A 23,662-nucleotide genomic window follows, 5' to 3' on the forward strand; every position below is an offset into this window, starting at 1 on the left:
ACTTACGCATTTCTAAGACCTCATCTGGAAATTTTAATGCACACAGGTGCCCAACATAAAGAGAAAATCACCAAATAATTGCTTCTATCATACAGGGGAGTAGGTGAGCCCATTAATTTTCTCACAGCCTAAATAACTGTTCCCCTCTGTTGCCTAAATGAATACTATGGATGCAGAAATATTAGTGGAATAATTAGTGATATCCAAAGAACTTCCAAAGCCCATTAAAGTCCAATAATGCTAACTTTAACATTTTCTGCTCAATTAGACCCCATTTTAACAGTTAACAGCACTGAAGGCTCACTCTCCCTGAAACAAGAGTGTAAATATTTTAGAATGTCATGGTAAAAGTTCTCAAATCTCACATTACCATGACTAATGTCAGTATGTCAAGCTGTGTTTGTAAGGGGCAAAATGGCTCTTGCATTTTTAGGAACTACAAAGAAATCTTCATTTTAAAGCCCTTAAAAGCAATATGTCCAACATATAATAAAATATAAATAAGGAAAGTGTCAGGTAGATTGATCTAGTTAGAAGGCTATTTAAGACTTCTGTAAAAATGAAAACAAAAAAAAAGAGAGGAAAGAAACATTTTAAATAAGAAATCTTAGTATTTAATTTTTAAAAGAACATCAAAAAAAAAGGACCACAGTCCAATAAAATAATCCCTAATTTCAATATGCCCATTAATCATTTACTTAACTATAGTTAAGTAAAAGTCTAATGTAATCAGAGATATTCTAACGAGTAAAACACAACTTGGTGTAGAAACAACAATTTAATAATGGTTTGTAAGATCATACAACACAGAATTACAGAATTTTCAGGGGTTTTATTATTATTTTATCCTAGTTAGAATTTGCCAAAGTTTACTCTTAAGTTAAAGAGTGGTGGCAAATATCACACAATAGTATCTATTTGAAAAATTAAAGAGATAAACTGACCTGAAGATTAGCAAAATATACTTTTTATAATTTTTTAAAGTTATACATTGAAACATTCTGTATCACAGAAGGCATGAGAGTTCAAAATAATCAAGTCCTGCATTTATGTAATAACTGAAACATTTTTTTAGTTTTATTTCCATTTCCTTGTAAAATGTATTCAAAAATAAATATTACCTCAAAAAATAATTTATTCTTTTCATCATTGCTAATATAATGTGATCATATATTCTTCAACGATGCCTTGAAATGAACTCTGAAATCATTTTTCCTAACTTCTCATTCATGTGGAAAAGAAAGAAATTGCACTCTATTCAATAGACATCGTATGAAAAGAAAATACAGGCACAATTTCAGTCCTCTCTTTGAGAGAGGAAACTAGTTTTTAAAGTTGATTTTGGATCATAAAATATTATGTATTTTTACCGAAAACTTACTTATACTAAAATGTTTAAGAAGTTTGTACTTTTGCAGAAATTCTGTAGTTACAAATCCTAAATCTTTCCGTATTCAAAAGAAATTAAATGATGTATTCATTATCTCTAACTTTCTGGTTCTTCCTTAGTTACATTACATTTGATCAATACAAACCAATTTTAGTTTCTTCTCATCTCCCACCCTCCTAGTCCTTCTTCTGGCTACCATACTTGATCCTCCTTCTGTCTTCTCTTTGCCTGGTAAGGGCATCAGTACCTATGGATTGAACTGAGCTAAAAATCTCAGTAGACACTTCAACTGTCTTATCTCACACCTTGCCTTTCTACTCTCAGTCCATCAGCAAGCCCTCTGAGTTCTACTCTGAAATACTTCACACTTCAGTGACTATCTATGAAGCTGATGTTGCCCCAAATCAGGCTCTCCTATCACATTTTTAAATTCAGCAATAGCTTAAAAATGATAACTCACACCTCCCAGAAGATGAACTTTAAGACAAGTCCATGAAATATTCACAATCTGATCCTAGTTTAACATTTCAATTTCTTGCCCTACATTTACTCTATTTATATTTCTCCAAAACCAATCACATTACCTACATTTTTTTCCCTGAACAATCTATGTTCTTTCATGATTCCAGGCCTTTGCACACATGGCTTCTTCTCTCTTAAATGTCTCTTGTCTGCTAGGCCACATGATACTCACTCCTGGACGATACTATGGCATGCATGTTTGCACACACACATTGAGTATACGTAATGTTGAATAAGGCACTAAAACCTCAGCTTAAATTATTGCTTTTCTGAAGGCTGGCCTGACTCCCCTAAGGAGTGCTGCTTCCACCTATATGTTTCCAGTAGTATATTTTATATTATTTTTAGTATAGCATTTACCTTTGCATATTACAATATTTAAGTGTCTTTATTACACATAAAGTGTGTTTCTATTCATATCTTTTATTCTAATATCATGTCAGCAAGTGATCAAACAATGTTTGGCTGAAATGTCAGTAGAAGAATACCAGAGATCAATATTTAGAAGTGACGGATGTGAGCTTGAGTCTACCACTTATTAGCTATATGAGCTTGGGCAAATAACTCTCTAGGGCTTAGTTCCTCACTGTAAAATGAGGAAAGTAGGACATGCTGAATAGGGTGGCTGTGAATATTCACTGAGGCGTGAAATGGAGTGCCTCGCACAAACAATCGAGATCATGTCATCTTTATGACTTTATAACTAGTATTCTCAGTCATTAATCAGCCATTGAGAATTTTGTTTATTTCAAACAAAAGAGAGTATATTTCCATTTCAGATAAAATATAGCATTAAAAGTAGGATAAAAAATTATGATAATCAAGTAAAATTATTTACAAAGAGAAAAAAAAGCTGTAAATTTTGTAAAACCACCCCACAGAACGTCAAAGTTAAAGCTTGAAAGACAGTTACTAGATAGCATTTATATGTAATAAAATTGCTAGTTTTTATTTGTGTGTTTGTATGTTTGTTTTGTTTTGGTCAAAAAATAGCATTGGCCAACCTGTCTTTAACCTAATTGCCTTTGGCTAACTTGCTCTAATCTAAATAGTTCTTCAGCCAATGAAGAATTGGCACTGACAATGATTGAAATAATTAAATGTAGGTTGATTGCCTGAAAAAGAATAATATATAGAATATTATAATCAGGAAAGATCTGGGAAAACATCAGAGATAATCTGAAGGTATAACCAGTGTCCTGCATTGGGCTAAGCACTTTATGAATAGAGTATCATTTAATTTTCTTAACTCTGGGGTGGGTAGAGGGAACTAAAGCCATTCTGTAAATGGTATTCCAAACTGTGGAGGACTCAGTAAATGACCTCAAATCACACAGTTGGTGAGCAGAGCTTTTAATCTTTGACTTAAAGGCCCATGCAGGATTTGCCAACGGACTTATTGTGCCTAGAGAAGTATGTGGTGGGGTGAAGATTATTCCCAGGCTCCTTGCTTCAGAGAGAGATAGCCCCTGTACTAAGCCGACAGATTTCATTAAAAATTGCACTTTAATATTTCTCATTTTTTTTTCCTTCTGTGCAGATACTATCAGAGTTCAGTAGGAATTAAATTAAGACAAGTAGCTTCATCTCCACATCTCTCTTTCAGGACAAAGCAGAACACAAACACTGGCAGGAAATAGAGTTGTTTATATCCTTATCCTGGTCGTGCTGCTCCATTAAATGACATGTTGAAAGAGAATTCAATATTTTAATTGCATTTAGTGCTAATCAGACCCTTATAAATGTATGTGAGATTACACATTTTCACTGTGTTCTTTTCCTTTTCTCATTAGTTATCCCTAATTTTCATGATGATTATTAACATAATGTTAACATGCTCAGGAGGTGCCAGGAAAGATGAAGTGTCATGCTGTGATTCATTAAAGCCAGAGAAAGGACTGCTTCATTTTTCAACTTTTTAACAGATAGTTCATTTATAAACTTGAAAGATAAATTTTTTGCTGTTCAGAATTTTCTATTAATACTTTTTCTTGGAGAAATGGTATTTTTGACCACATCTATCTACAAGGGGGGAATTTAAGGGTTGGCTTTAACATTCTTAAATTGCTGGACTTTTCCAGTCTGGGATTACTTTTTTTATGGCTTTAGTACCTTCTTTCTGAAAAAGCCTATTTAAGAAAATTTACAGATATCTTAATTACCTTTCTATTTTAGTTAAAAGAACTTCAAGATTTTTTTCTACTTCTCAGACATATGTTAGTTACTGAAGATAACCTCACCCAATTTTGTGGTTTGCTATGGTATGGTATGGTATGGTATGGTATGATAAGGACAAAAAAAAAATCCATATGCCCTTTTAAAAAATATTCTTTTTAAAACTGTCCTCTGGATAAGTTGATACTGGTACTATCTGAAGGCTGAAATTTCTCCTAGCTGTGCTGTTAGGCTTTGTTTCTCAAACGTCACGCCTGTATATATAGAGATTTTTTTCTTCTTAAATTTGCTATGGTTTCCTAGAAGGGAAATATCAAGCTATCGACAATTACTGATAAATAAAATATATCCAAAACTACTTCATAATGCAGTGTTAAGATAATACTACTCATTTAACACAAATATAACTATGTTTCAAAAATATCAATATGATCATTGCTTATGTAAGAGAACTGACCACCTCATTTAAAATACGTAAGGTGAAAAAGTTATATTGATTACTTCTCATTGGGATAATATCTTAATATTAACTTTCAGCTTTTATAATTATTCTTTATTCTACCATTAAGGTAAGAAGAAAAATTAGTAGTCCATACTGATGCTAAAGGTGAGTTCTAGAAAGATATGCCCACTATTTGGTTTCAAGGGCAATGATAAAATACCTGAGCATTCAATAGAATTGTGTTTTTAATAACTTATATGCACTGTGCATGCTGAATTAAGAACATCTGGAGGCTGGGATTATGATTATCTTATAGGTAAAAAGGACTACTCAGATAAAATAACTAATCATGACTGTGATTATTTATTGAGAGATTTCTGGGAGCCAGGCACTGTGTTCATGCTTTTTATGCATTTTTAAAATTTATAACAAAAGAAATTTGTTAGATAGTACTTCCATCACTTGTAGACATGATGCTTAGAGAAATTAAGAAATTTGTCCAAGGTTACACAGCCCAGTAGTGGTTAAAGGACAAAAATCCAGATTTGTGTTCTTCGTTATGTTTTTGGAAAAGATACAGATTTAAATATCAAAACTTCATTTTTATGGCCTTTATGTTTTTTATTCATTTACCTGATATTTCATAGTCTTGGGATTTAGCATATTCATAATATTTGATTAAACTTTAATCAATATCGACTTAAATGAAAAGTTCCCTAGTTCCCTAAGTCATTCCTGCTGTCATAGAAGGAGCAGAGGCATTCCTGTTCTATTCACTTCCTGCCTACAGAAGTACTTTTTTGTACTTTTGGTCTCAGTCTCATCCCACTCTCTAATTTTAGCTCTAACCCAGAACTGTAAACCCACAAAAAGCCCCTCCCTCAAAAGTGGTTGTCTCAGTATCACCTGGCCTTGCCCTTGTTACTGAACCCTGCAGTGATTGTGTTCTGAGCTCACCTCCGGGGCTTTCTAGGTCTGGAAGGTACACTATATGTTTCCTGTGATGCTTGTTCTCTGCTGAGTACCTAAATCCTTCTTTCACCTGGTTCTTCCAAAACTTCAATCTGTTCCCTCTCACTTATTCTTCCTACTCAGCTCAGATTCTTGGTCAGTGCTCTATATCATAACATAGCAGCAAGGCTTTGCCTGTGCTCATGTGTCTTGCAAGGACTTAGCAATCTGTTTCTAACCTGTGGATACGATTATGCAATTTTCAGGTCCAAATCTTATCTCTCTGGCTTACAATTTTGGATTCTGAAACCAAGAACCAGATAATCCCATGTGCTTGTTCATACCAACGTGCATTCTCTCTACCAATACCATCTTCCAGATTCAACCTACCATGCTTGATTACTGGCATTTCTCAGTCGCAGCTGCCAATACCATAGTGTCCCATCTTCCCAAAACATGCTTTCTTGATAAAAATCAAAAGCAAACTATGTGGCACTGTTTCACTAAGAATTGAAAATAGATAATTCCTTAATATTAACTACACAGAGGGCTAATAAGAAAAATATGAACTCCTCTACTTTGGTCAGAATTATTTTACACCTTCCAAGAAAAATAGCTTGAATTACCAGAAAGTTGAATAACTTTCTACCTTTTGTTTTTATGAATTTAGCGCTTTTTAAACATTTAAAATTTTTATTTTTATTTTTCAAATTATACCTCTAGACATAACCAGCATCTACATCAAGCAATAGCGCACATTATCAGTCTCCCACTGAGAATAACAATTATTCTGATTAGATTAGTTTTTCCTGTTTTGGGACTTTATATAAAGGGACTTAAAGAAATTTGTATTTTTTGTCTGAATTCATTTGCTCACATATATTAATGTATGTACTGTTGCTGGACATTGAGGTGCTTTGCAGCTTTTTGATTTTACAGACAGTTAACGTATTTACAAATAGTGGATTTTTTGTACATATCTCTTATGAGCATATGTATTCATTTGTGTTGTGTAAAAACTTAGGAGTAGAAATTATGAATTAGGGGATATGCATATGTTCACACTTAGTAGATGATGTCAAACTGTTTTTCAAAATATTGTTCCAATTTATAACCCTACGGCAATATCTGAGAACTTCAGTTGTTTTGAAATTTGGTTTTGTCTTTTTTATTTTAGCTATCCTGATGAACATGTGGTGATTTCTTATGGTTTATTTTGTAATTCCCTAGTAGTTAATAAAGTTGAATTCCTCTTTATACATTTTTTTTGCCAATTTTTATATCTTTATTCATGGTCTATTCCAGTCTGATTCCTATCTTTTTATCTTGAGCTCTTTGTTTTGTTTTGTTTTGTTTTCATTCATCAGTTTGTTAGAGTTCTTATATACTCTGAATTGGAGATCTTTGATATTGTCTTGTAGCATATCTTCAGGTCTATTGGCTTCAGGTGGTAATAAAGTCTTTCAAATTACTATGAAACTCATTGACTCTGTCTTTTTATGGATCACTGGGATTGTAAGAGGCCATAACTGCTAGGAAAAAAAAATCCTGGGAACAAATAAAATGAGGCACTATAAATTTACAAAAATTAGTGTAGCAACCACATAAAGTTTCAGGATCTACTTGATGAGAATTTCTAGCGTTTTACTATTCCTATTCATTAGAATGCATTTTTGTGATTGCAGACATTTCTGTGTCTGTTTTTGAAAACATTTGAAAAGTCTCTTTGTAATTCTCAGATATACAGTGACTTATTAACTAACCGATGTAAATTATATTCTCTTTATGTACATAGTCTTGCTCCAGGCCTGCTGGATTTCATTAATGTAAATTCATTAGAATTACTAGGGAGAGTCATCCATTCTTTATGACTTTTTTAGAAATGAATTTTCTTCAAAATACATTTTAGGGAAATCTACTACTTTACTCTTCTCATTGGCAGTACTAATAGGCAATTCAAAAATAAAGTGTATTTAGAGAAGTATGAATAAAAACCTTTTAAAAAGCTCACTTGTATCATTTTTGCTAAGATTGGTGTTATAGGTCTCCTGTGTCAGTTCAGTACAGCACAAAGTTAAATGGAGGTTTAAAAAATTTCAGAAGAATATTCAGAAAATTTCAGAATTCTGATTGTCAATATTCCTACCAGGTGGTGGAAGATACAGTCCTTGAAACATAAAATAGGAATGTATATATAACCATCACTGCTCAACAACATATAAAATCTTCTACAAGAAAATGAAAGCTTGATTCAAAAGATAATATTCCACATCCATACCTTGGATTGTTAGACATTTAATCATCTGAAAGACATGCAAGCATTAAATACATTTCTAATCTCACTAAAGTGTGATCAGACTTTGAAATATATGGGCCACCAATTAATTTAGGGAAGGTTAAATGATTTGGACATTCATCAAATAAACTACTTTTTCTTCATGTACATGCCTGATGGCTTGAAACCCATAAAAGGTTCTCAAACTCTCTTCTTTTAATGTAATTTCCAGTTATGAGAGGAATTTTCCTCTACTTTTTTTTGTTTGTTTGTTTTTGTTTTTGTTTTGCGGTACGCGGGCCTCTCACTGTTGTGGCCTCTCCCGTTGCAGAGCACAGGCACCGGACGCGCAGGCTCAGTGGCCATGGCTCACGGGCCCAGCCGCTCCACAGCATGTGGGATCTTCCTGGACCGCGGTACGATTCTGTGTCCCCTGCATCGGCAGGCGGACTCTCAACCACTGCGCCACCAGGGAAGTCCTTCCTCTACTTTTAAGGACCCCAAATTTGTCATTCTTCAGACATTTATAGCCTGTAAAAAAATAATCCCATTCCTATTTTAAGCAATAAAAATTAAGGCAATTCTTAAGTTATATTCAAAACAACGATTGTAAATTGAGTTACTACTATGTAAATGAGATGATTTTAGATCTCTCTTCTGGACAATAAAAAGACAAATTTTTGCAGAGAAGGGGAAGAGAAAGAGAGTAAAACATATATGTGGAATTATTTTATCTGGAAACTCCATTTGTGGCTACAAAGATAGATGTGGTCTTGTCCATGAATAATACTAGCTAAAAAACTATAATTTTCTGCTTGTTCTGACCAAAAGAGGCAAATGTTATGCATCAGAAACTGGTGATGGTGCCATGTTCATATCTCTCAACTGGCACAGGGGAAAATACAGGCTTAGAATGTATAGACTCTTAGACACAGAGTGGTTAGTAACCATCTGTTTGCATATACTCCATAGAATTCAAAAATAGACATGAGGTCTCTTCCAAAAATAAATAAGATACAATAATATATAACAAAAATACACCAGTTGTTAGGAAAAAATAACTTTCTTGACATTTGGTTTCTCCAGAGTGGTTAAATCAATGGAAAACCATGATAGATTCATAAACATATCACCAAATCTAAGCTCCTAACTTTGACAAGAAGGGAAATTACCAGAGAAATGATAGGTCCTGTCACTCTCAGTGCTGTAACCAGGCCCAAGAGAGTTTAATTTAAAGTGTATTTTACTTATCTGAAAGTCAATAATTCATTCAAGTATTACATGGAAAGTCTTTTTTTTTTTTTTTTTTTTTTTTTTTTTTTTGCAGTATGCGGGCCTCTCACTGTTGTGGCCTCTCCCGTTGCGGAGCACAGGCTCCGGACATGCAGGCTCAGCGGCCATGGCTCATGGGCCCAGCCGCTCCGCAGCATGTGGGATCTTCCTGGACCGGGGCACGAACCCATGTCCCCTGCATCGGCAGGCAGACTCTCAACCACTGCACCACCAGGGAAGCCCAGAAAGTCTTGATTAAACATATTAAAAGGCATAACTACATGTAAAAATAAATAAAATTTCTAACACCACTTTAAGATGTTGAGCACAATGTATCTATAATGTCATTAAGTTAGTGAGAAAGCATGATACTTGCTTAGATGAAATTTGAATTCTAGTAGAGAAAATAAGCACATAGATACATGATAACAATATAATATCTAAATTAGATAGATAGATAGATAGATAGTAATTCAGTTATAGGGTTATAGCCAAGAAGACAATGAGCCCTCAGGCTCATGCACCTATGTGCATTCACTTTGTTCAAGGTACAAACCATAGAAGGTTAGATGGCATGGTAATCATGAAGGAAACAAATGGTAAGATCTCCTAAGAAACATCACTCTTGAAACAATAAGCAGTGTTTGTATAAAGCTGGGTTTCCCAGAGTTGGCAAAGGGGAATCAAAATTACTATTTCATAGGAATTTCAGACTGGTACTTGTTTACATCTTTGTTATATGGAGCAACTAGGGAGAAATTGTCATAAAATAATCCACCAGCTTCATGTGACATAAACCATAAAAACTGTGAAAACTAAATGGTGCTTTGGATTTCAGAATTTGACATTTAAAATGTAGTTCTTAAATATAACAATTCTCTTAGGGTACTTGGCTTTTTTTCTCCCACACTGTAGCTTTCCTAAGGTAAATAACACGCAAACCATCAGAAACGGTTATAGACGTTTAAGGGCACCTAGTTCTAAAGCAGTATTTGCATAAGAGAAGACAACTATGGCCCAGAGTGATGAAGCATAATGTTCCATAGAGAGTTAAGAGCAGATCTGGGACTGAATCCAAGTGATTTGACTCCAGCCCAGCGCTGTTCTACCTGGGAGAACAGAGCATTGTCTCCGGGCTAGAGTGCCTGGCTATGAATCCTGGCTTCACTATGGACTAGCTGTACACATTGGGCAGGTTACATATTGTTTCTGTGACTCAGTGTTCTCATCTATAAATTGAGAATGATAATAGTAGCTAACTCATGGGCTTTCTGAGGGGAACACATGACTTCATTCCTGACAAGTTTCTAGAATACTTAGCAAAGTGTAAACACGGGGTAAGGGTTTGCTATTAGTAGCAGTTTTGACATAAGCCAGGCATGAGTCTGGCCCAGTAAAAGATGCTACACTGGGGAAACACACACTAAACCCTCATGGGTGTGCTGGAATTGTTTTCTGTCAGACCCATATGAGCAGGCAGAGGGCCAGGGACCAGGATCCCTCAGAGGCCCTTATCTCTGTCTAGAAACAAATTATGTTGCTCTCTGCATTGTTAATCTTGCATATTTCTATACTTTTGCCACTAAGGAAAATTGCATCCTTTAACCATGGCTGTGGCTTTTTGCTCTCACCAGCATCTTTCTGCTAAAATCTCTTGCTGTCATTCCAAGCTTATTTAGGCAATGTAATAAAGAATTAGAGATTGGTCAGAATGCTCCCTTTCTTGATGCTTTTTTGAAATATTACTTTCTTTCAGTCCATAAATTTCTTGAATCTGGCTTCTTTATTAACTCAAAGATGCAATGTTCACGGTCTTTTGGACTTTCAGTAGAAATCAAGTCTACATTTTAATTCAATTTTTCTGACACTGAATTTTTCATATCTGCAACTTATAAGGAGGGATTAATCCTTATTGCATTAACTTCTGGAAAATATCTTCATACTTCAGAAAGATTTAAATTAATCTTGATCACATTTAACTTGTCCCTATATTTGTATTAAATTAGGCTATCGGTTGCAGTTAAAAAGACATGCAATAAACTAGACAAATTAGTTAATAAATTGAAAAGTGTTTCTAAAACCAGATCTGACTTGTTACCTTAATAGAGGGGGTCATAATTCACAGAGGTCATCTCAACTTGAGAAGCAGTTAGTTGCCATGTTAATTATCTCCAATTTTTTTGGAGGAACTTAATATGTTATTTTCTACCAATATTCTACCCCTGCCAAGATACTACTCCTCACTTCCCAGAGAAAGCAATGTGATACAGAGATTACAAGAAAAGGCCTTGAACTAAGGTAAACTTAAACTTTTAATTCTGACTTCATTGGTTATTGGCTGAGTAATACTTGGAAAGCTATATAACGTTACTAATCTTCAATTTTTCCAACAATAAAACAAGGAATAATTGCATCTACTTTATAGGTAAGTGTGTTTATTTGTTTGTTTTATTCATTTGCTTCTTTATTTAAACACTTTTGGTAGGTTAAAATAAAGAGGTTTTCACAGTTCTCAGAAAAGTAATAAAGACAAATAATGGCAGCTATTGTTATTAACAAATAATATTCACTGACTGGTATTTTCCAACAGCCCAAGAGGGAAAATATTCAAAGGTCTAGCTTAATCTTTCTTACCTCACACAGAAATTTTTGAATAATACGACAAATATTCATGACTTTTCAACCTTGTTTTTATTGGATAAATAGTTGCTGTTTTAAAGTTCTTTCTATATTCTGGAAACTGTTTCTTTGAGTTTTTTTTTAATATATATTGTAAATATTTGCTTTCAGCTAATTGCTTGTATTTTAATCTTTTATGCTGTTTTTGTCATTGTAGTCCGTTATTCTGATGTAATGAAATTTATCAGTCATTTTTCATTAGCATATTTCAGTTATCAATGTTCAAGAAAAAACGAAAATTACAGACCAATATCACTGATGAACACAGAGGCAAAAATCCTCAACAAAATACTAGCAAACAGAATCCAACAACACATAAAAAGGATCATACAGGGCCTCCCTGGTGGCGCAGTGGTTAAGAGTCCGCCTGCCGATGCAGGGGATACGGGTTCGTGCCCCGGTCTGGGAGGATCCCATATGCCGCGGAGCGGCTGGGCCCGTGAGCCATGGCCGCTGGGCCTGCGCATCCGGAGCCTGTGCTCTGCAACGGGAGAGGCCACAACAGTGAGAGGCCCGCATACCGCAAAAAGAAAAAAAAAAAAAAAAAGGATCATACATCATGATCAAGTGGGATTTATCCCAGGGATGCAAGGATTCTTCAATATACACAAATCAATCAATGTGATACAACATATTAACAAATTAAAGACTAAAAACTATATGATCATCTCAATAAATGGAGAAAAAGCTTTTGACAAAATTCAACACCCATTTATGATAAAAACTCTCCAGAAACTAGGATTAGAGGAAACCTACCTCAACATAATAAAGGCCATATATGACAAACCTACAGCAAACATCATTATCAATGGTGAAAAATTGAAAGCATTTCCTCAAAGATCAGGAATAAGAGAAGGATGTCCACTCTCACCACTATTATTCAACATAGTATTGGAAATTCGAGCCACGGTAATCAGAGAATAAAAAGAAATAAAAGGAATACAAATTGGCAAAGAAGAAGTAAAACTGTCACTGTTTGCAGATGACATGATACTATACATAGATAATCCTAAAGATGCCACAAGAAAACTAGAGCTCATCAATGAATTTAGTAAAGTTGCAGGATACAAAATTAATACACAGAAATCTCTTGCATTCTAATATACTAACAACAAAAGATCAGAAATAGAAATTAAGGAAACAATACCATATACCATTGCAACAAAAATAATAAAATACCTAGGAATAAACCTACCTGAGGAGGCAAAAGACTTGTACTCAGAAAACTATAAAACACTGATGAAGGAAATTAAAGGTGACACAGAGATGGAGAGATATATCATATTATTGGATTGGAAGAATCAATATTGTGAAAATAACTATACTACCCAAAGCAATCTACAGATTCAATGAAATCCTTATCAAGTTACCAATGGCATTTTTCACAGAATTCAAACAAAATATTTTACAATTTGTATGGAAACACAAAAGACCTCAAATAGCCAAAGCAGTCTTGAGAAAAGAAAAACGGAGCTGGAGGAATCAGGATCCTGGACTTCAGACTATACTACAAAGCTAAGTAATCAAGACAGTATGGTACTGGCACAAAAACAGAAATATAGATCAATGGTACAGGATAGAAAGCCCAGAGATAAACCCACACACCTATAGTCACCTAATCTATGACAAAGGAGGCAAGAATATACAATGGAGAAGAGACAACCTCTTTAATAAGTGGTGCTGGGAAAACTGGAAAGCTATATGTAAAAGAATGAAATTAGAACACTCCCTAATAACATAAACAAAAATAAATGCAAAATGGATTAAAGACCTAAATGTAAGACCAGACACTATAAAACTCTTAGAGGAAGACACAGGAGGAACACTATTTGACATAATCACAGCAAAATCTTTTTTGACCCACCTCTTATAGTAATGAAAATAAAAACAAAAACAAGCAAATGGGGACTAATTAAACTTAAAAGCTTTTGCACAGCAAAGAAAACCATAAATAAGACAAAAATACAACCCTTAGAATGGGAGAAAATATTTGCAAACAAAGCAATGGACAAAGGATCAATCTCCAAAATATACAAGCAGCTCATGCAGCTCAACATCAAAAAACCGAACAACCCACTCCAAAAATGGGTGGAAGACCTAAATACATATTTCTCTAAAGAAGACATCCAGATGGCCAAGAGGCACATGATAAGATGCTCAATATCACTAATTATTAGAGAAATGCAAATCAAAACTATAATGAGGTATCAACACACTTGTCAGAATGGCCATCATCAAAAAATCTACAAACAATAAATGCTGGATAGGGTGTGGAGAAAAGGGAAGCCTCTTGCACTGTTAATGGGAATGTAAATTGATACAGCCACCGTGGAGAATAGTAAGGAGGTTCCTTAAAAAGCTAAAAATAGAACTATCATATGACCCAGCAATCCCACTACTGGGCATATACCCTGAGAAAACCACAATTCAATAAGTCACGTGTTGGGCTTCCCTGGTGGCGCAGTGGTTGAGAGTCCGCCTGCCGATGCAGGGGACATGGGTTTGTGCCCCGGTCCGGGAAGATCCCACATGCTGCGGAGTGGCTGGGCCCATGAGCCATGGCCACTGAGCCTGCGCGTCCGGAGCCTGTGCTCTGCAATGGGAGAGGCCACAACAGTGAGAGGCCCGCATACCGCAAAAAAAAAAAAAAAAAAAAAAAAAAAAAGTCACACATACCACAGTGTCCATTGCAGCATTATTTACAATAGCCAGGACATGGAAACAACCTAACTGTCCATTGACAGATGAATGGATAAAGAAGATGTGGTATGTATATAATGGAGTATTACTCGGCTATAAAAAGGAATGAAATTAGGTCATTTGTAGAGATGTGGATGGACCTAGAGTCTGTGATACAGAGTGAAGTAAGTCAGAAAGAGAAAAACAAATATCATATATTAATGCATATATGTGGAATCTTGAAAAATTGTACAGATGAACCTATCTGCAGGGCAGGAATAGAGACACAGATGTAGAGAATGGACATGTGGATACAGTGGGGGAAGGGGAGGGTGGGATGAATTGGGAGATTTGGTTTGACATAAATACACTACCATGTGTAATATAGAAAGCTACTGGGAACCTGCTATAAAGCACAGGGAGCTCAGCTTGGTGCTCTGTGATGACACAGATGGGTGGGATGGGGGTGGGGAGGGAGGTCCAAGAGGAAGGGGATATATGTATACATATTGCTGATTCACTTCATTTTACAGCAGAAACTAACACAACATTGTAAAGCGATCACTTTGTTTATCCATTCATCCATTACTGGATATATGGGTTGTTTCCAACTTTTAGCTATTGTGAATAATGCTGCTATGAACACTGATATACAAATACCTGTTTGAGTCCCTGCTTTCAATTCTTTTGGGTATATGCTAAGGGTGATACTTTTTTTTTTTTTTTTTGTGGTACGCGGGCCTCTCACTGTTGTGGCCTCTTCCGTTGTGGAGCACAGGCTCCGGATGCGCAGGCTCAGCAGCCATGGCTCACAGGCCCAGCCTCTCCGCGGCATGTGGGATCTTCCTGGACCGGGGCATGAACCCGCGTCCCCTGCATTGGCAGGCAGACTCTCAACCACTGTGCCACCAGGGAAGCCCCAGGGTGATACTTTTAAGGGACATTAATTCTTGTATTAAAGACTGAAGAGAAAAATTACAAGTTGATTTTCTTCTCTCTCTCCCTGCAATTAAAATGACTGATTGGTGTGATCAATGGAAATCAGTTTTGAAGAGTCAGTTGTGACAGAGTTATCAGCATTAAGCCATAGCAAATGTAGCAGATAGTCCCTAATTAATTATCTTGTTCTGTGTCCTTTGACACAATCCAGGAATTACTTTAACATGATATGAACATTCATATCATTGATCCAGAATCCAAATCTTTACATGTGTGTTTAAATAAAAGCCTTAATAATTACTTGCTTTTTTGGTCTAGTTTATTAGAATGCTAACTCTATAAAGACAGAAGGACAGTCTGTTTTGTTCGCCTCTGTATTTTCAACACACACTAGGTATACAATGTATATTTTCTAGAAAAAAAAAAAAGGAACTTTAAAAAGGTCTCTAAGCATATTAGGTATACCATTTCAGAGCACACCCATACACAAACATATATATATATACAAAATTTTCCTTCTTTTACTATCACTTATATTGAATAATTAATTCCAATAATGCTCTCATTGTGTTGCCTTTCTCCTAACATACTTTTAGTAATGCCTTTAATCCACTGTCCATATTTGAAAATAGTAAGTATTGTTTTATTCGTTGATATTTTAGTCTCATATTTCTTAGTAAATCCTGTAATATGTTTCCTCTTCCCATTCCTACACAAAACACAACTTTAAAAAATTTATCTTTATGATTTCATGATGGACTAAAAAAATCTAACTTGCATGTATGCTGGATAAAATCTAACACTACCCCAATATTATACAGTAAGTGGTAAAAAGCCTCTCTCACAATCATAGGCTGCTTCCCTGTTTTTTAAATCATCTTCTGCCAAGATCAGGGCTTGGCTGGCCCAGATCCAGGGCTATTTCTAATAACATTTTTTGCTGCCCTAAGTATGAATTGAAAAGACTTGCTTAACTCACTTTCACTCCGATTAAATTTGTAAAGTAGAAGCTTCCAGGCTTCAAGGCTAAAGGCAGCATTTGAAAATGTTCACCACTGAAGATTTATTACCCCCATCACTTCCTAAGGTCCTTGCCTCCTATCACCATTCCACAAACACACTCTGCACTTTGTTTTTTCTGGGTTTGGCTTTGTGTTTCCTCTGCTTAGACTATTCTCATTTATTTCACTTTGAGAAAGTCTAAAGGCTCTTCAGTGCCACTCAAATTCTTCATCCCCCAGGAAAACTTTTATGTTCTTTACCAATGAAAATGTCTCCTTCCCTTGAATCCACATAACAATCTGTGCTTTCCTAACTGAATTAATCATAACAGCAATATACTTGCATCAATACATTGCTATGCTTTTTCTCACATCCCTTCTCTCTGTCTCTGTCTCCCTTCCTACATAGAGTATTATATGGCATGAAATTGGTTTCCTAAAAAGGACCCCTCTCCCTAGCCTGAATAACCCACTGATCGATTGAAGAAGGGACTGTCCTATAGAATTCTTGGTAGTCTTGGAGAAATAATGAATCCCATCCCTGTCTACATCATCAAAAGTAGTACATGGCTTCTCTCCAATGCATCTCTCACCCCCCAGATATTTATTCCCATGTAGCTCTTCACACACCCTAATGTTATTCAGTTTCCCACTTCACCTTTACTTCCACCACCAACCTTTCACCAGGATTCCTTGGAATTCATAGTCTATCATCAGCAATATCCCCTAAATATTCAACCTTCCCTTTGAATATTACCATTACTTTTTTACTCTTCCCACCCTGGTCCTCTCCCCTACGTATGATACTGCTTTCTAAGGCTGACTCAAAAAGTGGCTCCCATATCTGACATAGCACAATGCCTAGAGGTAGATAGGTGGCACGTGTCCTGTCTCTGAATCACTGCTTCTAGAACATTACTCTATCTCCTTTGCCACCTTCTTGCAATTCTTCTGAAGTAAATGCCATCATCAGATAATATCACCCATTAAATTCTCTTACTGCTGTCATCTACAGGTTTCTTGAATAATCTCCTTTATTAATGGAATATTTTAGCATTTAGCTTATTTTTTCTCCACTACAATATTACTTCTATTAGCATGAGTGGTCATGTAAAAATACACAGGGGCACTCTGTTCGCAACAGCACGTGACAGTTGATCACTCCCTCTTTCATCAATCTAGTTCTTACGAGTCTCAGGGACCCTATTATACATTTTCCTAGTATTCTTGCTACCTAATGGCAGCAATTTCTCAGCATCATTTGATGAATCCTCTTCCTGATCTCTAAGTATTGAGTTCCTAAGGCTTAGTCTTTAGACTTTTTTTTAAAGATTTTCTTGTTTTTGATGTGGACCATTTTTCAAGTCTTTATTGAATTTGTTACAATATTGCTTCTGTTTTATGTTTTGGTTTTTTGGCTGCGAGGCATGTGGGATCTTAGCTCCCCAACCAGGGGTTGAACCTGCACATCCTGCATTGGAAGGCAAAGTCTTAACCACTGGACTGCCAGGGAAGTCCCTGGACTTTTCTACCTACATCCATTTTCTTAATATCATGATTTCATCCTGGTCTGCAATTTCTTTCCTGAATCTAAATTAGCATCTGTAATCATCTTGCCAAGAATTATGCTTGCATATTGAAAATGCCTCACAAACATGAAATATCCAAAAGTGAACTCTTGATTATTGCACCATAATTTCTGAGGGAGCAATGGGGACCTGTTCAGAACAAAACCCTCAGAGTCATCCTTGATTTTCTCTAATGCCCCACATATAATCCATCAGCAAATCCTTTTGGCTTCCTTTTTACTTCCTTCTCATCATCTCCCCATTCTACACCATGATTCAAGTCACTATCAAATCTTGCCTGGACTAGTGATGCATTGGGCTCTGTTTCTAGTCTTGTCTAAAAACACTGTGTACCTACTCCCACATCCCACCCTGCACAACATCCAGAATAATCCTTTTATATTGGATTATGTCACACTTCTAGACAAAACCATTCAAAGACTTTCTTTCTAAGCACATCTAGAATAAATCCCATATTCTAGTCCTGGGCTGCATTTCCAGTCTCATCCCCAGCCAGTCTTTTTCAGTCACACCGACCTCCCCAAATTCCCTCCAACTTTAGAGATTTTATATTGGAATGCCCAGAATGCTCCTTACCTAGAAATAGACAAGTCTCTCTCTTGACCACATGACTTTATGTTAATAGCTCCTGTTTTCTTGATCTACAATTTGTTTCTTCTATTAGTTCGTTTGTATTACTAGGGCGGGAAGTTTGGGGGTTTTTTGTTTGATTATTTTTTAGTTGCTCTATGTCCAACTTCTAGAACAACTCACACTATAAACACCCAAAAATTATTTACTGACTAAATGAATAAACTGAATCAATCGTTAATAGGACTAAAATGTAAAATAAGATAAAAATCAACTACAAAGGACTGTTACCTGTAAATCATAATGCAAGTTGGATGTAATGTAATTGGCTTAAATTTGTACACCAATTTTAGTTGCAACTGGTGATTCAAATCAAGAGTCAGAATTTGGCACTGTGGAAGAGCTATTTTGCAAGTACAACACGCATGCTTTATTTGCTTGGTTGATTTTTCTCTTTCTTACTTAAGGATGTTAAGGTGATAAAATCATATGTAAGAAAAGCTCAATCATGGTGCTCCTGGTAATAGGGAAAGAAAGGCAACTACACATGTCCAAAACTAGAGGCAATCCAATAGCTGGATTTGCCTAGAAATATTTAGGTTTTATGTTTGTATGCTAATAGCTATTTTAAAAACTGATTATTAAAATAGCTTCAGAAATATAACTCTGTAATTAATAATCTAAAATCCTATAGCCTGTAAAATTTCCTCATTGTAATTCAATATTTACAAATTTATTTTTTAGTTATAAAACTATCTCAACTTTATGTACTACTGAAAAAATATTTGATAATTAACTAAAGAAAAATTGAAAATTATCAACTTTAGTCTATGATATTGTGTTTTTAAATTCTAACATTTCTGACATATGAAGGTTTTAAAAAGTCTTTACTAAAGTATTAATGTTAGTAGTGTTAGTAGTGTTATTTTTTACATTGATTTAACTAGCATCTTGAATTTAAAAAAATTATTGCAGAAAAAATAATTACAAAATTTATTACATTATTTCTTCAATCAGAAAATAGTAATTTTATATTTGCTACAAGAAACTCCATTTTGAGAATCTTTGGAGTTATTGTAAATTAAACCTGAATATTAAAGGCATACAAATATACTAGGAAAACAGACATTTTGATATCTTATTCAATGTAAAACATCATAAATAATTTGTTCCTATTTTTATAGTAAAAATAAAGCACAAAAAGTTGCTTAGGATTCACCTCATAATTAATCTGTATTTAGTTTGACTAATTAAACTCATTTATCTGTTTCAGACTTTTGTTTAAACTATGAAAATGTACTTAGTTAATATAAATTACATGGTTATAGTTTATCTACAAAATATGATCTCTTTGTTTTGACTTTTTAGTTCTGTATCTTAATAAAAGTTCTCATACCTTAACTCTGAGCACAGAAGCAAACATTCTTGCATCTTCAGATACACCTCCAATGTAGAATTTTTTCTGAAACACTGGGGGATGATCATTTTCATCCTGAATCTCAATATACACTTTAGCTGTATTGCCTGGAGGAAAAGAAATAATATATTTTTTATTGATGGTCATTAATTAGAAAAAGATAGACTAGAGTAAATAATTATTGTACTTTCTTTTGAACAGTGGAAGAAACTTAAATCAGGAAGTCATTCCTAATTGGCATGCTTAATACCCCATACCCAAAGAGGACATTGATAATGATGTTTTTGGCAACATAATGTTAAGTTGCTGCTATTTCTTTTTTTTTGCCATATGTGGGCCTCTCACTGTTGTGGCCTCTCCCGTTGCGGAGCACAGGCTCTGGACACGCAGGCTCAGTGGCCATGGCTCACCGGCCCAGCCGCTCCGTGGCATGTGGGATCTTCCCAGACCGGGGCACGAACCCGTGTCCCCTGCATTGGCAGGTGGACTCTCAACAACTGTGCCACCAGGGAAGCCTTGCTATTTCTTTTAATTATAACGTCTTGTTAATTCATCTTACTTGATTTAATAGACACTAAAGTATTGTGTTCTGCTAATTTAATAAAACAATTCAAACTTTCATATTTACAAATACTTCACACACATTACAAATTACACCAAAGTGACATAAATATATAAAACACCTTATGAAATAAGTCTGCCATAAATTTAAAAATATTTTTATTCTTAAGTATAGAACTAGCAATGATATTCTCTTAGCTTAACATGTAGTATTATATATATATGCATATCTATGTGTGTATATATATATATATATATATATATAAGATTAGAAGTAAACAATGTTTGGGTGAGGTGCTTATTTCCACAAAGGGAAAACAAATTTTATCGTGCATTAGAGGCTATCTAGCATTCACTGGAAAAGATGTAGCTGGAGAGATGATTATTGTATGACTTATAAATACTGGGTTTTATAATTTAAACCACATTAAGTATACCATAAAGAATATATTTCATCATCACATTTTAAAATCTCACTCCCTCAATCATCACACTTTTAATGAAAAATCTAGCACTTTTTACTAGTACAAGAATGACCCTTTACAAAGAATCTGATAAATGAAAATAACTTACTAACCGGATAAAATGAGGAATAAGTGGTAAACGTTTTGCAAAAAGTAGATTCAAATTACACAAATATTTTGATGTATTATCTAAGTAAACTTTTCTCATGCATTTCAAGTAGGATCAAATATACGGCAATTGATCTACAAACTATCAAGCAGACCCAGAGGTTATTACTTTATCGTATCCTCAGCTATAACTAATTAACACCAACATACTAGCACAGTGGGTGGATCATGGGTGTATAATATATGTGTCAATTAAATGAATGAATAATCCTCATTGTCCTAGTAAGAATTTAGAAAAAGGCTCCTTTTTGCTTAACTTGGGAAAGGTCAGTGAGACGAGAGTTAACAACAAGGTTTTACACCTGTCCTACTTCTATTCATTTAGTTTCTCCCCTATTTATCTCTTTCCCACCATTCCTGAACTGGAGAAGCTAGAATCAAAAAGAAAAACTTACTAGGTCAACAAAGAAGAGTACCAGCAGGGAAGTAAGGTTAATGATAGATTATCCTTCTCTATCCTACAGTACCAGGGCTTCAAACTGCACCCTGGTCAGCCACGAACAGAGTTCATCCAAAATGAAACCCATTTTCAACTTAGTAGCAATTTTTAATTTCTGGAATCAAAGGAGCTAATTTGATAATCTTTTTAAAAAAGTAAGTCAAACTAAAACTGAGGATCTAAAGCACAGCATGGTGATGATAGTTAATAATACTGTACTATGTACTTAAATCTGCTAAGAGAATAGATTTAAAATGTTCTCACCAAACACACATATACACACACACACAACAGGTCACAAATGTGAGTTGATGGATGTGAAAACTAACTTGTGGTAATCATTTCACAGTATATATGTATATCAAAACACCACATTGTACAACTTAAATATATAGTTTGTTAATTATACTTGAATAAAGAGGAGGGTGGAAATTGTGATGTATCTAATTAAGGAACATAAAATAAATGTTGGCCGGTCCAAAAATAATTAAAGTACCCCTATAGTTTGATCACTAGAATAGCATTCACTTAGATTTTCTGATACATTAACATACAATGTCCATAAGGGACGAGGGGAAGATGGCGGAAGAGTAAGATGTGGAGATCACCTTCCTCCCCACAGATGCACCAGAAATACATCTACACGTGGAACAACTCCTACAGAGCACCTACTGAACGCTGACAGAAGACCTCAGACCTTCCAAAAGGCAAGAAAGTCCCAACGTACCTGAGTAGGGCGAAAGAAAAAAGAATAAACAGAGACAAAAGAATAGGAACCGGGACCTGCACCAGTGGGAGGGAGCCGTGAAGGAGGAAAGGTTTCCACACGCTAGGAAGCCCCTTCGTGGGCGGAGACTGTGGGTGGCGGAGGGGGAAAGCTTCGGAGCCACGGGGGAGAGCACAGCAACAGGAGTGCGGAGGGCAAAGCGGAGAGATGACTGCACAGAGGATCGGTGCCAACCAGCACTCACCAGCCAGAGAGGCTTGTCTGCTCACCTGCCGGGCGCGGGGCGGGGAGCGGGTGGGGCTGGGAGCTGAGGCTCGGGCTTCGGTCAGAGCGCAGGGAGAAAACTGGGGTTGGCGGCATGAACACAGCCTGCAGGGGGTTAGTGCGCCACAGCTGGCCGGGAGGGAGTCCGGGAAAAAGTCTGGACCTGCCTAAGAGGCAAGAGACTTTTTCTTCCCTCTTTGTTTCCTGGTGCACGAGGAGAGGGGATTAAGAGCGCTGCTTAAAGGTGCTACAGAGACGGGTGCTAGCCGTGGCTAACAGCGCGGACCCCAGAGCCGGGCATGAGACGTTAAGGCTGCTACTGCCACCACCAAGAAGACTGTGTGCGAGCACAGGTCACTACCCACACCCCACTTCCGGGGAGCCTGTGCAGCTCGCCACTGCCAGGGTCCCAAGATCCAGAGACAACTTACCCGGGAGAACACACGGCGCGCCTCAGGCTGGTGCAACGTCATGATGGCCTCTGCCGCCGCAGGCTCGCCCCGCACTCCATGCCCCTCCCTCCCCCCCAGCGTGAGTGAGCCAGAGCGCCCGGAGCAGCTGCTCTTTTAACCCCGTACTGTCTGAGCGGAAAAACAGACGCCCTACAGCGACCTACACGCAGAGGCGGGGCCAAATCCAAAGCTGAGATCCGGGAGCTGTGAGAACAAAGAAGAGAAAGGGAAATCTCTCCCAGCAGCCTCAGAAGCAGCGGATTAAAGCTCCACAGTCTGTCCAGTTTTCCCAGCACCACTTATTGAAGAGGCTGTTCTTTCTCCACTGAACATTGCTGCCTCCTTTATCAAATATAAGGTCATATGTGGGCAGGTACATATAAAAGTAGGAGATAAGACCACTCCCTAACACCATACACAAAAATAGGCTCAAAATGGATTAAAGACTGAAATGTAAGGCCAGAAACTATGAAACTCTTAGAGGAAAACATAGGCAGAACACTATGATATAAATCACAGCAAGATCCTTTACGACCCACGTCCTAGAGAAATGGAAATAAAAATAAAAATAAACAAATAGGAGCTAATGAAACTTCAAAGCTTTTGCACAGCAAAGGAAACCATAAACAAGACCAAAAGACAAAACTCAGAATGGGAGAAAATATTTGCAAATGAAGCAACTTACA

The 23,662-nt window shown here is 36.1% G+C and overlaps 1 protein-coding gene across 17 annotated transcripts in view; it reads right to left on the reverse strand.

Moving 5' to 3' along the window:
- Positions 1-23,662, reverse strand: part of PCDH15 (protocadherin related 15) — a 729,696-nt gene that overhangs the window by 72,120 nt on the left and 633,914 nt on the right. For all 17 annotated transcript variants that reach the window (XM_060118371.1, XM_060118174.1, XM_060118091.1 and 14 more), the window contains one exon: positions 19,881-20,008. In XM_060118371.1, coding sequence (XP_059974354.1) covers positions 19,881-20,008 — 128 coding nt within the window. The remainder of the gene's footprint in view (positions 1-19,880; positions 20,009-23,662) is intronic.

The sequence above is a fragment of the Mesoplodon densirostris genome, chromosome 1 (genome assembly GCF_025265405.1).
Source record: "Mesoplodon densirostris isolate mMesDen1 chromosome 1, mMesDen1 primary haplotype, whole genome shotgun sequence".
In the NCBI taxonomy this organism is placed as follows: Eukaryota; Metazoa; Chordata; class Mammalia; order Artiodactyla; family Ziphiidae; genus Mesoplodon; species Mesoplodon densirostris.